Source organism: Chenopodium album, chromosome 21 (genome assembly GCF_948465745.1).
Source record: "Chenopodium album chromosome 21, dcCheAlbu1.1, whole genome shotgun sequence".
NCBI lineage: Eukaryota > Viridiplantae > Streptophyta > Magnoliopsida > Caryophyllales > Amaranthaceae > Chenopodium > Chenopodium album.
Genome location: NC_137854.1, coordinates 7,306,559 through 7,324,745, shown reverse-complemented (window position 1 = coordinate 7,324,745; position 18,187 = coordinate 7,306,559). Strand labels below are relative to the sequence as shown.

At 31.6% G+C, this 18,187-nt stretch overlaps 2 protein-coding genes and 1 pseudogene across 3 annotated transcripts; 1 reads left to right on the top strand and 2 right to left on the bottom strand.

The window, feature by feature from the left end:
• The first annotated feature begins 5,383 nt into the window (after positions 1–5,383).
• On the top strand, positions 5,384–7,341 carry LOC145602615 (F-box protein At4g35930-like; annotated as a pseudogene). The gene is made up of 4 exons (XR_014104573.1): positions 5,384–6,024; positions 6,377–6,451; positions 6,572–6,677; positions 6,757–7,341. The product of XR_014104573.1 is annotated as an F-box protein At4g35930-like (transcript).
• A 242-nt stretch (positions 7,342–7,583) lies between these two features.
• Positions 7,584–10,488, bottom strand: LOC145602100 (GDSL esterase/lipase At3g14820-like). The gene is made up of 5 exons (XM_081658249.1): positions 10,126–10,488; positions 9,684–9,814; positions 9,312–9,545; positions 8,145–8,400; positions 7,584–8,011 (listed from the first exon to the last, which is right to left on the bottom strand). The coding sequence occupies exons 1-5, from the start codon at positions 10,424–10,426 to the stop codon at positions 7,818–7,820; spliced, it is 1,116 nt and encodes a 371-aa protein (XP_081514375.1). The 5' UTR covers positions 10,427–10,488; the 3' UTR covers positions 7,584–7,817.
• A 1,591-nt stretch (positions 10,489–12,079) lies between these two features.
• Positions 12,080–16,142, bottom strand: LOC145602813 (GDSL esterase/lipase EXL3-like). Its single transcript, XM_081658966.1, has 5 exons — positions 15,868–16,142; positions 14,732–14,862; positions 13,990–14,226; positions 12,907–13,162; positions 12,080–12,400 (listed from the first exon to the last, which is right to left on the bottom strand). Exons 1-5 carry the CDS (start codon positions 16,115–16,117, stop codon positions 12,207–12,209), a joined length of 1,068 nt encoding a protein of 355 aa, XP_081515092.1. The 5' UTR covers positions 16,118–16,142; the 3' UTR covers positions 12,080–12,206.
• Positions 16,143–18,187: the final 2,045 nt, after the last annotated feature.

Genomic DNA, 18,187 nt, shown 5'->3' with positions numbered 1-18,187 from the left:
ATCCAATGGTATTATTTAATAATTAAACTAGGATAATAAAAATAAAATTACTTCGTACCTTCTTATTTCATGTACTAGGTAAATTTAATTCTTTCGTTCTATAGCACATACTATACTTTCTCTGTCAATTCGATCCCCACAAATTCTTCTAATATCTTCATTAAACCCTGTACAAAATGCCAAAACCAAATTACGTAAAATATTTGTGAAGCTCAACTTTACTTGAAACTATAATAGAATGTAGACAGCAGATGTTACTCCAATACTCGTATATATGTCGACCTAAATCTAATTATTGGAAATTCTTTAAGGGAAATTGCTCCGAAATTTCGTGATCGAATAAGGTTAAATAAAAATTATCAATCGCTAGATGACAAATCAAAGATACGTTTATTTCTTGAATTCTGCAATGCCACCTTTATCTGCATTGATCGAGTGAATAGGCCGGCCTATTTTAATACTGCCTTCGGTTCTTATTACTCGCAATAAAAGGGTATTATTAGTGAGATATAAAATATTTCTTTATTACGAGTAATAAGAACCGAAGGTAGTGTATACTTGTATAAATAAAACGTTAATTATACAAGTGTATATTAAAATTAGCACGTATTTGATCATATCTATAATCCCAAGTAGAGTACATGTTATTAGAATAGTGATATGAACACATTCATAAGCACGGTATTTATTTAATTTGTAAATAAAAATAACCTTGACGTGTCAATACAAAAGAGAAAATTGTAGAAAGTTATTCTCGTTTATTTTGTAATTTGCACAATTTTATTTATTTGATTGGGAGGATTTAGAATAGTGCACAAAATCACTACATTGAAGATGTAAAGTGTTGTCATTAAAAGTGATTACTCTATTTATTATTTCCCTGTCCCATATTAGCTACACGGTATCACATTTACGGTTTATATATCCTTACCCTAATCCTTAAATTTAATCGTAGTATAAATATAAAAGGTGATTACACAATAAAATAACAATACGATCCTATATAATTATGTATTTTCTTATCCATAAATAACAAAATTTAGTCAAAAGAGAGTTTATAAAGACTAATATCCAAAGTCAAAACATATCAATTAAATTGAAAGTAATGAAGTATTTTATTCTCATTAATTTTGTAACTTTTACTTCTAATTAAGTGTATTTTATTAAATCAAAATTACACCTAAAACTTTTTTTTTTTTCGAAAGGCCACCTAAAACTTTAATACGAAATAGTTTAGTTTGAATTAAATTTACGAAATATCTTCGAAAATGCAATAATTTAGGAGTAATTTGTTGTCGCCCATCCTATTCACTTCATTTTCTTGTTTGTTTATCTAGGAATCTATCAAATCTCGAATAAATATATTTCACTTTCAAGACTATTAAAGCTATCTAATTCTAAGGTACATTCATACATTTTGTCCTTACGTTTGATTATTGCGAATTTGCTTCTTGAGTTCTTTCCCACTTGTTTACAAGAGAAATAGTAACAACACTTTGACACCCACAACTTTACTCTTCTCTCAAAAACATACAATATTACTCGTAGAATATCCTTATATTCAATGGGCTAGTATAGCCACCTTATTGGGCTATTAGTACTATCTTTGGACAGTAAAGAGTTGGCTTGAAATTGGGCTCATCTTTGGGCTTTGATTTATCTGTCCATTCCTTACACACTCTGGGTTGGACTGTTACCCATTGGTATAGAAATTAAAGGCATGTGTTGACCAACGCAAAAACAAAGTAATATTGAGAATTCATTTATGGCAATAATTTGTACTTAGGGCATGTTCTCATTGACTGAACTCAGCTGAACTGCAATGAACTGAACTGAACTGATTATTTTATAAGAGAAGGAAATTGGAGCTGAACTGAACTGAACTAAATTAAATTACAACGTATGAGAACATGCCCTTAATCCATTCTTACTGTAAAATTCACATCTCAAGTTTCTCTCGTTTTATAATAATCATATCAATATACTTCTATAGTTTTATATCTCAATATGACAATACCTAATAAATCAATTACAATTTACAACTACATACAAGTTTGTTGCTAATGAAAGATAGGGCAACCGGATGATGGCTTAGTTTTTTTTTCTCAAGCGAAGTTGATTTTATGTCATGTTGTGCACCAATATTGATAATTAAATCATTAAATTACAACTCATCAAATAAAAACATGTTTTTGGTAAGGCCTCGTAGTAGGACGGCCTTGGAATGCATGATAGAGAAACTTGTTTTGAGTTATAATTCTCTTGTTATCTTAAACATAAAAACTAAAAAGAAAGTCTTAATGGCTTGTCTAAATTAAAATATAAACACAATATATGTTTGACAACATTGAAAGTGTTAATCGCTTGTCTAAATTTAAATATAAACACAATATATGTTTGACAACATGACATGCATTATAGCTCACATTTGGAAAAGATTACACATGAAAAATGAAATGGCTAAAAATGTCGACCTTACAAGTCAATCTATACATGTGATCATGTCTAAATTAACATTGGAACATCAATATACCCTTAGAATAACTTTTAGGTTTTAGCATGTCTCTTTTACTAAGTAGTGTAAAATAGTAAAAGAGAATCTAGTTTAATGAACGAAAAAGATAAACACGTGCGGACTGATCAGGTAGTTCGGATCTAGTGCATGCACAGTAGCTTTTTGGTAATAATGTTAATGTCTCCCTAATTATTCCATCTCTCGAGGTTACTCATTCACTATTTGACTATTTCCATGCACCACTTCATGTGTTTTACTGTGTCTATTTACTACTCCGTACTACTATTAATGACAGTGATTAATTTGCTACTTAATTAAAAAATTAGTGCACATTAATACAACAAACAAAAACAAACAAATAACAAAAGCAACAAAGTATTTTGTACTCACTCGTATGTTGTAATCATTTGGCGGGCTCTAACCCTATTTTCGGGTATTACACTCTCATAAAATGTACTGTAATTAACTCTTTTATAAATTGCCTAATTTATTTCTTCACTAGTGGAAAAATCTTCATTAACAACTAATTGTGGGCCTAATTATATCTAGTTTTAAGAGATAATATTATCTAATTAAGTAATTATCTACGAGTAATATTTTCAATTGTTTTGTAAGAGGATGAGCCGAAGATAGGATAATCGAATTGAATAGAGCCAACTAACCTTGCATCAGATTTCAGATGCATGAATCATGAATGAAGTAACAATTTCCAATACTCATGCATGCAACAATAAGTGGCAATTCTGGCAATATGCAACTTGAACCATTTTGTTGCCTTTTTTTACTCCACTTACAAAATAACAATTCCGCCCGTAAAAATAGGGGGTTATTATGTACTCGTATTACTTGTGACGTGTACAATTAATTACTCTATACTATTTACTTCCCTCCGTCCCAAAAAGAACGACTCATTTGGGTTGATTACGCGGGTATTAAGAAAGTTAAGTAAAAAGAAGTAAAATTATATTGGAAAGATAAATTTACATGGGGTTTGTAAAAAAATAAAAAGAGAAAGTAATAAAATAACATGGAAAATTAAATTTTTATATGGGAAAGCTAATTTTGCACAAATATTATAGCAAATTGGTGGGTGTTTTAATACAAATGAGTCATTCTTTTTGGGACAAAGTTTTGGCCAAATGAGTCGTTCTTTTTGGGACGGAAGGAGTAGTATACTACGAGTAGTTATTTGTTTATTTTATAGCATGCTATTTATAATTTAGTTACTATATTAAGGTGGCTAAGCACATGAAAAATTTGTCAGCAAAAAAGAATCCTATGTAAATGATAATTCGTCTAATAAAGATATACTTGTATATTAGTGCATTATTTGACTTTCAGTTTTTAGGAATTTATATTTTCTTTACTCAGAAATTCAGATTCATGATTTCACGGGATTATTGGCTCTACATAATGATAATCAATGAAAATGAAATTAAAAAATTGAATTTCATGAAAATTGGATGAATATGCTTATAACTATACGAGTATATTAGGCGCCACCATGTCGGAGTGTGATTTATGCGGCTTATATGTAGCTCCCCTATTTGTCATTTATTGTAATTTTATGTCACGTTGCATATCATGCTATTTTTGTACAATGTAATTGACTGTTTTATTTCCTAGTTGTTTGAAATTTTGAAAGCATCAAATGGCTATTTGAAAAAAAAAAAAATCAATCTACTCTATAATGACCCCTTTGATATGTACAAAACACTAGGAGGTTAGAGCTTGTCTTAGAAAATTTTGAATTTTCGATGATTTTTTTTGGGATGTACATGTATTTTATTCAACTTTTGAACTTATTGATGTGTTTAAAAATTCAAACAATTTAATGACATATAAAATTGTTTTTAACAAGTTATAATAATGAACTTTGATTCACTATTACAATAAAACTTCAATGGTGTAGGTTTAAATAAGTTTCAACACGTTAGTTATGATGATTCATATTTACTCGTAGCTAAATGAAATACCTCCTCAATAGTTTTAATGATTAAGATTGTGTCTGATGCACTTGAACATATCTGAAACTGAATTATTAGAGCTAACAACTGATTGGCAATGACTTTTATGTTATATTTACACTCGACTGAACCTAATCAGCAATGATTATTAGACTTAAAATGTAGAATTATTAATGCATGTTAAAATTTATGATATTTAATTTCGATTAGTAATTCTAGCTAATGGTACGGTGTGTTTTAATTTATTCACTTGATTATTACTTATCATAACTTATAATTTTCAATCTTAACTTATCAAAATCTATTAGACCTTATCAAAACTTAATTTAGCTAAGAATTGAACTTAAATTAGGTTGTTCTTATAAACCCTAATAATAACTTACGGTAACATATTATACCTTATTATCTTATCCATTATTTGAACTTATTATACCTTGTCTTTGCTTATTGCATTGGTGGTCTTGGAGGTTGTCTACATACCACTTCCTTGATAATAAAATAAAATATGAGAACTTATTAGAACACAGTACATTTACCTGAACCTAATTATCTTATATGAACTTATTCTTCCTATATAGATTAAAATAAGGTGAATAGAACAAACCTTATTAATGACATTTCCCTTTTCTATATGTGTGAGCTATTCTTTCTCATGTAGCAATCAATTAAAATGGACTTTAATTTTTATCATTAGATTTTATATATTGTAGAAGTTATTTGACATACAATCTAATAATAATTTTTCTTTTGAGAAGTTTTATCATATTATTAAAGAGCTAGACACGAGCTTCAAACATATATAGAGATATATTCATATTACTCATGTACGTGACTCACATTGATATTGTGGTAACTTGTAAATTAATTTTAGGGTTTTTAGTTGATTTTTGGGGAATTTTAATTGGTTTTGTGATTTAGGGTTTTTGTGGGTTTTCCTGAAATTCATCATTTTTTGTTATTCTGCTTCTTTTCCTGCTACTTTTTTGAAGGTTGAATTTTGACTCACCTTTTTTCTGGGTATTAATTGCTTGTTTCAGGTTGAAGGAGATTGATTGGTTTATTTATCTATTTATAATTGGGGAAAAGTAATTCATTGGGCAATTGGTTTATGGAAGAGGGATTTTTTGATTCATTTGAATAGAAGAGGTGAAATTAAGGTTGATAATGGGGAAAGTATCTCCTAAAGAGAAGGAATCGAAAACCCCAAAACAGAGAAGACGGCCCCGGAATTCGAGCAATAAGTATTTGAGACCAGGGGCGCTTGCTCAGCTCCGGTACACCAAGGCGTCGTCTACTGAGTCTTGCACCGATTTAGGGAAGAAAAGGATTGCATTATCGGATTCCAAAAAGGCGGATGATAATGAAAATGAATCGGTGATCGCACAAAGGGGTGTTCCCATCCAAGAGACTCCCTTGATGTCACCTGAAAGATTACCTTTCGATTTAGTGAAACAAAATAGTCTCCTTAAGACTCCGCAGACTCCTCGATTCGAAGACTGTGATTCCGAGTCCAGGCTCGAGTCTCTTCCTATGGATTTATTGGTATATTCCTTTTTGTGTTTATCTTGTGGTTCTGTGTTTATTCTTTAATGTAAGTAAACATGGAGGGGTTGTGAAAGTGATGTATCTTGTGAAAAAGAATTAACCAAGATGTATTATACTTGGTATTTTGTATAAGGGTTGCAGTTGCCAGTTTGATGATATGGGAGGGACCTAGTAGCCACACTCTTGACGGTTATGTGTTACTATTGGATGCTTCAGTTATTACTGTATATGCTCCTTGATATGTTATCTCTAATTTAAAATTTCAGTTTGCTCTTGATGGTTATCTGTTCTGTTTTCGTATTATCTGGGTACCAGTTTTGCCTAAGTTATGTCTGATGATATTTTGTAGGTTAAAGTCCTTTGTCACTTGCACCATGATCAGCTAAAGGCAGTTTTTCATGTTTCCCAAAGAATCAGAACGGCTGTAAGTTTCTGTATTCCTTGCTTTCTGCTTATTCAAGCCCCTCCCCCTTCCTTTTATCTCCCCTTTTCGATTTTCAAAGGAAAATTTAATTGTGCTGATTTTGTGGATATTGTGTGGCAGGTCACTCTTGCTCGACAGTTTCACTTTAATTATCTCCAGATCGATCTCGCCAGGAAATGTTGAGTACAATGACTCCACTTGCAACAGAACACTGGCCGTTCTTCAGGTTTGTATGCTGAAATTGCTTAATTTCCCAATTATAATTAACATATGGCAAAGTCCTTAAATTTGGATGTTTATTGCAGCAAGGGAGAAGGCAGGGGTTTCCGATTGCCAAGCCCACATACCCCAAAAGCGCCAAGACATGGCCCTCGGCCACCTTCTAGGTTAAAGTATACAGAGATGAGGCAGGTTGCTGCTGCTTTGTTTCAAGAAGCGTCACTCCCTTCAAGGTGCATGGTCCCATCTGTTCTGTCAAAACCCCTCTGCAAAAACCGAGTACTTTTCTATGAAGATGAACTATGTCAAGCTGTGGCTCAGAACAAGCTTCGTTGATCTGTTATAACGATGCTGCTTTTAAGCTCATGCTCGCTTGTGTATAGTCTGTCTTTGAATCTTTAGGGTTTGTTGTTCTTGTGTATTCTGTTAAGAGTCTTTCTTTGTTTGCTTGGTGTTAGGTTATCTCAGGTGAAGTAGGAGGAGCATGCAGTTTTGTAGTGTGAGAGGCGTATACTAGGGCTTTTAGTGACCTTGTTTTTTGTTGGGTTGGGTTGAGGTCATGTTTATTATAGAGAATAACGTGTTTCGGAATGGCTGCCTGTATATATTAAGCTATATAGTATATCTATAGATAGTCGAAGAAAAATCCCTTGTTTTCTTGAAAATGGCTATAAACCTTTATCTTCTTAATGCTGTCTCTATTCTGTTCTTCAATTTTATACAGTTTGTTTTTAATCATTCTAAACCTAGTACATCTTAAAGCATCTTAAAGCAGTTAATGACTTTTGACTCACGAAAAGTCTTTTGATGTACGATATGTTTACATCGTAACAAAAGCATGAATAATGTGTTATTAGAGGATCCAATGGACGAATTTCAAACTACGTACGAGTTAAAGCTAGATGGCTAACAAAGTCATTTGATCATAAGATTCCAAAATAAGCTAAATGGCTAACAATTAGTCATTTGATCACAGGATCACAAATAGGTCCTTCAGAAGTTTTGAAGGCGCACGTACCATTTGGCCATATAAAAGAATAAGATGTTGAATTTGTGTAGTATAAACAGGAGAGTTTCTTCCAGCTTGGTTTCTAACTTCCTGCAGATGATGCCAACTACATGTAAGTTCATTTTATCTAGTTGCTTTCTAAATGAATTTATATATGCTGGTTCGAATGAGCTCATGGACAATGAGTCTGTAAGCTGTCTCTGTTGGGTGTAAACTATCCCAAAATATATATTTCGAGGCATCTTCACAGGACAGGGGAGCCGACTTTGCACAAAGTACAGACGCCTCTAGGTTTCCAGTTCCGCAACATCCTTTGTCTACAACTTCAAAACCTGGCAAAAGTTTAATTATGCAGTCATTATGGAGAAATACAATACGCGTTATGTAGCAAGGATATATGTTTATAAGGGTTGAAAGCTTCTAATCTAAGCACGTTCTCTTCTTTGAATGGAAAATGTAACTTACCTGATTGAGAAGGATTGTTTATGAGATTGAGAAATGGGTTGTAGATGTCGAGGTACACGATTCTAGATTCAACAAGCTTTTGGTTTAGATATCTTAGCTCGGAAGATAGCTTGTCGTTGAAAAGAGTGGAAGCTTCATTTTCTTCTTCCGCGCATGATCTTAAGAGACCGCCATGTAATATTCTTTGTGATGGAAGACAACCACAAGGTGGTGCACTGAGCAAACCTATCCTTCTTGCTCCTAGAGCATATAGTTCCTAAAAGTTTCAATTATAATTACTATTGGCCACAAATTGTAAATATAGCCTGTTCTAGAATTAAGAGGATAACATAGCAGTATAGCACACTAGTGCAAAAACTTATTTGTGTAACTTGGCCACTTGGGTACGAAATCCCTACGTGATAGATGCAACCAATATCCTTTAATCAATAAAGTATTCAGAATATGTTTTTATTTGTTGTAATTTAATTCCAAAATACCCCCTTTTTCTAGGATTACGAGAGGGTTGTATAGCCACGTGGCGTAACTGTTGTATAAACGATCTTCTATTACATTTTTCCAATTTCTATGACAATATCCTAAGTAGGTGTTATTTTTATTTTTGTACTCATAATATTCACTTCTAAATTATTGCCACAATACTCCAACACGCCTAAAAATATCATGTATCTTAGGTCTTATGATAATGTATGGTTGGTGCACCCGGGTGTACCATGCGCATGGTGCACCCGGTTAAAAAAAAAGGCGGAAAGAACATTCGGTGTATGAAAAAGAACATTTAGTTTCTTGAAAAAGAACATGTTTGTTTTTAACAAAGAACATGCATTACTAAAGAACATAAAGACATTACACAACGAACATGATAAAAACTTTATTAAATTTCATGAAAAAACACATTAACATGTTCTTTTGCCAAACACAAGATGTTCTTTTTCATACACTAGTATGCATGTTCTTTTTCAAACACTAGCATGTTCTTTTTCCAACGCTAGTATGTTCTTTTTTTTTTTCCATGTTCTTTAAAATATACCTAATGTTCTTTCCGGGTGCATGGTGCACCCGGGTGCACCATACTATTTTCAGTCTTATGAAAAGAAGCATTAGTTTTTGGTGTAGGGAAAGTCACGAGTAAAAGTTGTCCAAAATAATTTTTGCCCTTGAAATTACCTGCACGAAAGAGGATGCCCAATTAACTAGTAAATCAGTATATGTGGAGATATCATACTTAAATCTTGTGAATGGTAATAAGAAATAAGTGTTAGTAATATCATTGCTTCCAGCACAAACTAGGTACACACTTTGGGAAATGATGGTCGATGTCGTATTTTCTCCTACGGCATCCGTGAGCTTGCTTATATACCCTTTAAATAAATTCAATTGGTCTTGTAATGTCATTACATTCTGCACTTGATCAAAATATTCATGTTAGTCATGCCATTTAGTTCAATTCGAAATTTCACATGTTCTTTTTGTATCAAAATGTTAATTACTCTCTCTGTCTTAAAATAATTAAATGATGCTTGAAAGAAAGAAAGAAACCGCTAATGCAGCTGATGACGGATCATAACCAGCAGCACCAGACGCAAAACTAACACCAGTAAGTAGGTCGCTAATTTGGAGGTTTGGATCCAGATATGGAGGCACTAGCTCTTTTATCCCAAGCTCTTCAGCTATAATAAACACAAACAAGTTATTCAAGCAGCTAGATTTCACATACAATCAGCTAGTCAAACAGGCACAGGCTCATACAATAAATAAGTTAACATGTTTACACAAGCAACAGACTAACTTTCTGTTAGGGCAAATTAAACAAGGCCTCTCCAAGCACGTAGCCTTTTCATTTTGAATTAAAAATCAACTTTTTAACTAGCTAAGAAGCTATCAACCAAATAAAGTTTTTAAATGCTAAAAGCCAAAAGCTACTTACCAAACAAGACCAATATCTAAAATAAAAACATACGCGTACTATAAGTAAAATTACCAATGAAATCCGAGGGGACTTTGCCATTGCTATATCTTCCGGTAGGTACACCACCAGGAAAATCCCTTCCATAAGGTGGGAAATTAGCTTTCCCAATAGTAGCAAGATAGTTGTTGTTTCCTGGATCTACTACTGAATCTCCAAAAACTAAAAGGGCTGGTACTTTATATTCCTTTCCTCCCAACAATATAGCATGTCCATAAATGTGTAAATATGAGACCATGACTATACTGTAATAAACCATAATATTATTGAGTTTTGAATAAGATATAAATTCATTATACCCCAATATATTATTCATTTCTCTTCTCTGTTTTCTCTCGTTCTCTGTTTGTAATCAATGGTTTCAATTTTAAGCTAAGAGTGTACATTATATAGACAAGCATATATTTGTATATTGTATATATAATATATATACATAAAGGATGTGTCAATTTAACTTGTGTATTATGTAGTCCACTACATGTACGAACCTGTCTAGTTAGGTGAAAAGTTATATGATTGAGATTTATAGGAAATTTAATGTGCATGTAGTAAATGCACTGCATAACACTAAGCTAAGACACTGAGTGGAAGGAGTAAGGTCGCTGTATCCTGTTTGCCTAATTGCTTTAGCGCTACGGAGTATTTAAAAAATAAGTTCAGATAAAGTAGATCAATACAGATTATATTTTAGTTTCTGATAAAGGTTAATAAGGGTTACAAAAGTTGAATATGCATCTAAAATTAATTTTAAATTTAGAGAAGTTCTCATAAGTTCAATTAAATTTAAATAATTCATTTAGATAACAATTAGGTAAATTCACGATAGCAATTTTCATGTTTTTAATATTTCTCATATTCGTAGAGCAGGAAATACAGTAGCCCACCTTGTTGCAAGATGGGATACTCGTGATTGTTCGGAGCTTATTTGTATCGACTCTATCCCGCAAGGTGTTTTAGCCTTGTCGGAACTTGATTTGAAATAATAATCCTGCTAACGTTTCCCCTCAAAAAAAAAAGGTAAATAGAAGACACTTTTAAAACTGCTCAACAATATTAGTTCGAAACTAAAATAAAACTAATACTTCCTCTGTTTTATTCTAGTTGTTTACTTCTTTCAAAAATAAAAAATAAATAAATAAATAAATAAATTCTAGTTGTTTACATTATTCAAATAATCCATACTATAATCTCTATATTTGGTGATCTGATTACTTTTGTAGGAAAAACATGGTTATGTACCATTTTATTAGAATTATCTTGATTTATATTTTCCAAATATCAAATTTTATAATTTTTATTTTTAAATAATTAATGATTAAAATATCCATTGGTAGTACTCCCTCCATCCCTAAATTACATTCCTCTTTCTCTCTATTATGTGAGGAATTAATGGTAGAAAGAGGAATGTAATTTAGGGACGGAGGGAGTAGTACAAAACAAGAAATGTTTACAGAAGTACTCCGTACATGTTGATAACCTTGCCATCATCATTTAATTTGCGTTTAAGAAGAGAAAATAACAAATGCACCAAGTACGTACACATGTGTTCTTGTTGAAACCACACATTTAATCATCACATGATTCACATCTTCTTTGATGTTTGTCTCTATTTAATTTCATTAACACACTTTGAACCCACTAAACATTACTTTTCTTTAGTGCCAGATTTGTGGAGTCTTTAGCATTGGAAAATTTACTAAAATTAAATCCGATCCTACCACATACTTGAGAAGTACTGTAACTGTTAATGTAACTGTGTAACATGTCGAAAGGTAATAAATTGAAACAAGTGAGAAGAAAGAATGCATAAACATTGGGACCAATATATTTATGGTAAACAAGAAAGTCAAAATACGCAAAAACTCACTACAATATTTGTTGAATTTTTTTTATTTGAATCTTACTCCGTAATAAATTTTTAGTAACATGAATAAAACAATTTTTTCCCCACCATTGTACGAGTAATTTCAATTTTGACACATGTACGCACTACCTGTGTTACATATTATGTGCAGCGTTTGAATATTTTATATCTCACATGTAATACCCAAAAGTTGCACATAATATATTACGGAGGTAGTATATGAAATAGTCATCTAGAAGAAATTGCCTATGCTCTTATGGAGGAGATCATGGACAATGATTTTGTAAGCTTTCTCCGTTGGATGAAAACTATCCCAAAATACATATTTTGAGGCATCTTTGCAAGTACCAACAGCAAACTTTGTACATAGTAAAGTCACCTCTATATTTCCAGTGCCACAACATCCTCTATTTGCAACTTCAAACCCTGTAAAGAAAAATATTATACTCGTATTAAAAATTTTGTATAACACTCAGTTTGGTTAGTAATCAAATCAGATTAATTAATGTCCTATTGTCCTAATTAACATTAAACATGATGGATGACATGCATTTAGTAGGATGTTGAAATTTTTTATATTTAACTATACATCACATGTGCATTAAATAGGTTAGGTCATCTTCATTTCATATTACTTTGTGAGAGTGAGGGAAAGCTCCAGTCCAGTGGTTAAAGCTTTTCTCGGGATCAATTCTCACCCCATACTTGTGACTCTAAATAAATAAATAAATAAATAAATAAAAACAACATTTTACAAGTTACAAATGCATACAACGAGAGGCTGATTTTAATCCATGACATATTATACACAGGTCTTCGGTATTTGTCATTATTAGCTAGGTCAATATTTTATGAACATGTTCATTTTTAGCATAAAATATGATGCATGGTATGCATCTACATACAGAAAAACTTTAGCAATAAGTTTATACCTGATTGAGAAGGGTTGTTTATGAGATTGAGTATTGGGTTGTAGATGTCGAGGTATACAAATCTGGATCCAGTTAGCTTTTGGTTGAGATAATTTAGCTCGGAAAAGAGCTTGTTGTTGAATAGAATTGAAGCTTTGTTTTCATCCTCAAAGCAAGATCTTAATAGACCGCCATGCAAGGTTCTTTGTGATGGAAGACAACCACATGGTGGTGCACCGATCACGCCTATCCTTCTTGCCCCCAAATCATATAGTTGCTGGAAATTTCAAACATTATAATCTATGTTATTAGTTTTCTCAAAAAAAAAATGTTATTAGCACAATCTCAAGCTTTTGAAATTACATTCTTGTTATACGTTTGATAAGGAGTGATTGAATAACACTTTACACAAACATAGTATACCTTTAAGGCTTCGATTCTAATTAGTAATTACATGCTAGTATAAAACAAGTTAATTTTATTATACACTTCTTAAAAATCAACTTGTTTTATGTAATGAAAAACAAAAAAAAAGTATACGAGTGTACGTTACGTGTACAAAAACTTTGCCACTAAAATTGGGGTCAATCTAATTAATTCTATGGGAGTAAGAGCTCGTTGAGGAGTGGCCTATAACTCTTTCTTGCAGGACCGTACCTTTGCGTCAAGGTCGATCTCTATCTCTCACCCTAAGCTAGTGAGTTTACTTCCATCACCTTGCTCCCAAGATAAGATACCAATGGGACCCACATCTTATGCAAAAATAAATTCAATGATGTATGGTTTTAAAGAGTATAAGAATTTTAGTTGACTAGTCTATTTTCTCTCAGTAGTTTAGTGAACTTATTTCGTCGTTTGTTATACTTTATTTTTATTTATTACTCATGTTTAAAATAGACTAGTCTATCTAATTTAGGGCCTTTCATCTTCAAATCAGATTATTTTCAGTTCAGTTCTTAATTTCCTTCTCTTATAAAACATTTAGTTCATTTCAGTTCAGTTTAGTTCAGCTCCAATAAGTTCAGTTCAGCTCTGTTCAGCTCAGTTCAGTCAATCAGAACAGGCCCTTATTATATTATTGGTCATATGTAGACTCGCAGTTACCTGTACAAAAGAGGACGCCCATTTGACCATCATACTAGTATATGTTGAGAGATCGTATTGAAGTCTTTCAAATGGTACGACAGAGAAATAAGTGTTGGTAATGTCATTGCTTCCTGCACAAACTAGGTACATGCTTTGGGATATGATGCTTGATGTTGTGTTTTCTCCTATTGCGGCCTTAAGCTTCTTTATATACCCTTTAAACAAATTCAACTGATCTTCTAATGTCAATACGTTCTGCACTCGATCAAAACATTCATATTAGTCATGTAATTTAGACAGACTATATTAGTCATTTTGGGCCCATTCTTTCCCTTCCCTCCCTATTTCCCTCACATTTCTCATTCCTATGTGGATTCTCATCTCCCCTTTCACTTTTTTTCCCCCAAACCACCAATAATTGTTCGTCAATTTTGATTTGGAGGAGTGAATTGAAGTGTTTTTGATTGTTTGGGGGAAAAGAAAAGTGAAAGGGGGGATGAGAATCGAGTTAGGAATGAGAAATGTGAGGGAAATAGGGAGGAAATGAAAGAATGGGCCCAAAATGACGTCATGTGGTAGTTGGGAGGCAAGAAGGTGGTAACTTTTGATGTTTTTGAAAATAAAAGGTGGTAATTTTCAAAAAAAAAAAATAGAAGGTGGTAATTGCTAAAATGGACATAACAGAAGGTGGTAATTGACAAAATTTCCTTTCTAATATAAGGGAATTCTTAGAGGGGGAGGTGAATAGAGAGAGAGTGACCGATGTTTTTGCCGATGTAGGATCGTAACCAGCACCACCAAAGGCGAAGCTGACACCAGTAAGGAGGTCACTAATATTGAGCTTTGGATCCAAATATGGAGGCACAAACTCTTTTATTCCAAGCTCTTCAGCTACAAGAAACAAATTAAGTTTAATTACTATGTACCATTATACCTACGACAAGGTATTATTAATTAAAATGGAACATAGAATAATAAGTATTAAGCTTGATGCACAACTAAATTGAAATATTGCCATGTTTGCAACGTAAGGACAAGGGTAATCAAATAATATTTGGATCCCATGGATATTTATGACTTTAAAAGGAAATAAACTAGAATCACTAAGATAAAGACAAAAAATTGAGAAAGCAAGCTAAAAATTTGCAATTATAGACAACAACTGATATATATACATTTGACTTACTAATTAAGTATACAACATACAAGCCTAATTCTGAATGACGACAACAAAACAATATTGTAAAGGTACGCCTTTAAAATGATCTGTCCTTGTGATTTTTTCGATGAGTGTTATTGATAGGATATAAAACATATTTAAAAACTGTAATCATAAGTTAAGGGTTCGTTGGTATTATTGTGGTTTTCTATTTTTTGGTTTTTTATTTTTTAAAATCATATAATATATGTCATATAATGAATAAAAAATAATTAGTCAAACTTATTAAAATTATGATAATTTTAAAAACTGACATCAAAAAAATGGAAATACTTTTTTCTTGTTTCCAATTTTTGGTTTTTTGTTTTAAAAAAAAAACTAAAAACTAAAAACAAAAAACAATACCAAACAAGCCCTAAGCTTTTAATTGAGTTAAGTCTTTTTGACACCCACAAATGGTTGATAAGCTAACTCATATTCGATTTTAAGGAGTTATACATGTTATAAATAAGTCAAGTCACATATAATAAAACGTTGCTAATTTATTTACAAAAATGCCACTATATAAATGTTTTTTTTTTTTTTTTTTTTTAATTTTTATCATGGAGATAAACTTGTATTTTCTTTCAAAAAACTACCCATGGACACTCGTGAGAAAGAACATCGGCACAAATACAAGCCCGGCAAAAAGAGAAAAGCAGGATGGACAAGAACAAAGTAAAAGCTAATAAACTTACCAATGAGATCAGATGGAACTTTGCCATTACTGAATCTTCCGGTAGCTACACCTCCAGGAAAGTCTCTCCCATAAGGTGGGAAATTTACTCTTCCAGGAGTAGCCATATGATTATTATTTCCAGGATCAACAATTGAATCTCCAAACACTAAAAATGCTGGCACTTTTCCTTTTTGTGGAAATTCTATGGCATTTCCACAATTATGCATAAATGTTGCTATAATCATATTATAAATCACTATTGTATTCATGATTTTTTTATAAGATATGAATTCATCATTTCCCATGATTATCATATTTGGTTTGGTTTCTCTCTCTATACTAGCTAGTCTCCTTTTGTTTGTATCTATTAAAGTCACACATGCACGTATATATATATGTGAAGAGTTTATCTTTTACACTCCAGGCCACATTCCTCTTAATGTAGTGTCTGTTTCTATTTTCATGCATGTTTAAATTTCTAACATTTTATTGACCACAAATGCTCATTATAATTTATATACAAAAAATAGTCGTGTGAGATATCATTTGATTCTCATCATATCAATGCATATTGGTTTTATAATATCAATTTTTAATATTTTTATTAATGTGTAATTGATGGTTAAAGACATGAGACGCTGTATAAAATGTTATAATAATTAAATATATATTATGTTATGGGACAAAGAAAATACAAAATAAATATTACCTACTATTTCGTATTATTTTGAAACATTTGTCAAAAATGGACGTTTTATATTACTTGCAACGAATGTTTTAATTCCCTTTTAAGTTGCCATTCTCTTTATCTCTCCCCTTATCATATGCGTGCACTTCTAGCCTATTCTCTCCATTTAACACTAATAAATAAATTTTGCCTAAGATTCCATGCAAACTCATTTGTTGCAATAATATATATGAAGTTGAGGTAGTAAAAAATTAAAATACATATACACGTACTTCGTATAAAATAAAGATAATAACTTCTTTTCATTTTATCAAAGATAATAAATTTGTTTTTTCAATTACCAAAGAGAAAAAAAAAAAGTATTATCAAAGAGAATTTTCCATTTAAAAAATATGAAGCGGCTATTAAATTGAATTCAACTACTACGTAAGACGGTAAGAGTACTTAGGAATCCTGCTCTATGTGTGAACCCAGCATTTATATGTGATTATTTTGATTTTTTTTTGTTTTTAAATATTGGTGGACCCTAATCTTATTATTGATACAAATGATACAATGATAATAGAGTGATGAAGAAATTAAACTGTAACATTGAATATTGATGGGTTTTTGTTGATGGAAATGAATCAAATGATATCTTGGCGTGCTAAATTCTCTATGTAAATTAAGAGTATATTTAACCATTACATGATCAAGACTTCATCAAATTTTCTTTGTGTTTAAATTTACTACATGTATACCGATAGAATGATAAATGTATAATGTATCTTGTCAAAAAAAAAAAAAAATGTATAATGTATACTTCGGGCCTTAGCTTGATGCCTATTATACTACATAATTGCCGTTATTGTCTACTTCCCATTTATTAAGCTCTTTGTAGTACTTCTATACGATTTATAAGAAGTATGGTAAAAACTTGGGAAATTATACATTGTAGGCTTCCTTATCACAAATAATCAAGTATTATACGATGTAGGTTTTTGTTAATTTCATCAAGGAATAATAGATTTCGAAATTAGCTCTCCGAAAATGGAGTGCATGTACGTATGTGTATTCCTTTAATGTTAATTATATGTAATATGTTTAAAGGTTTTGTATGTTTTATATAAAAGGGTAGTTATAATTATTGAGAATTCCATAAATGTCAAATTATATGTATTACGTTAGGTATAATATATAATTATATAGCATTTAGGGGTTTCATTTTCGTAATTTCAATTTATTATCTGTCATGATAATGTTTTGGCCTGGGTTTAAGAAATTAATGCATTTATGCATGGCTGGAAAATGACGTAATTTTTAGAAGCTAAGATCGTTTTCACAATATTTAAGTTTGCAACGACTTGAGCTGCATAATATTGTGATTGATATGGCTTTTCATGCATTATTACTGTTGCTTAGCTTCTACTAGTTGTAGCTTTGACTTTCATGGAAATTTTAGACTTAACTTTTCGAATAAATGCCTTAAATAAGCTTGAACAATTTCATCAAATAATAATAACATTTTCGGTTAATAGTTAATTAGTACAGTCCAGTTTGACTCAATTAGCTTGAACATATGTATACTATGTAGTTGATTCAACCTACTTATATCATTTATTGCTCTGTACGTTCATAAAATTACTCATCTGACCTAAATTTGTCCTCTTGT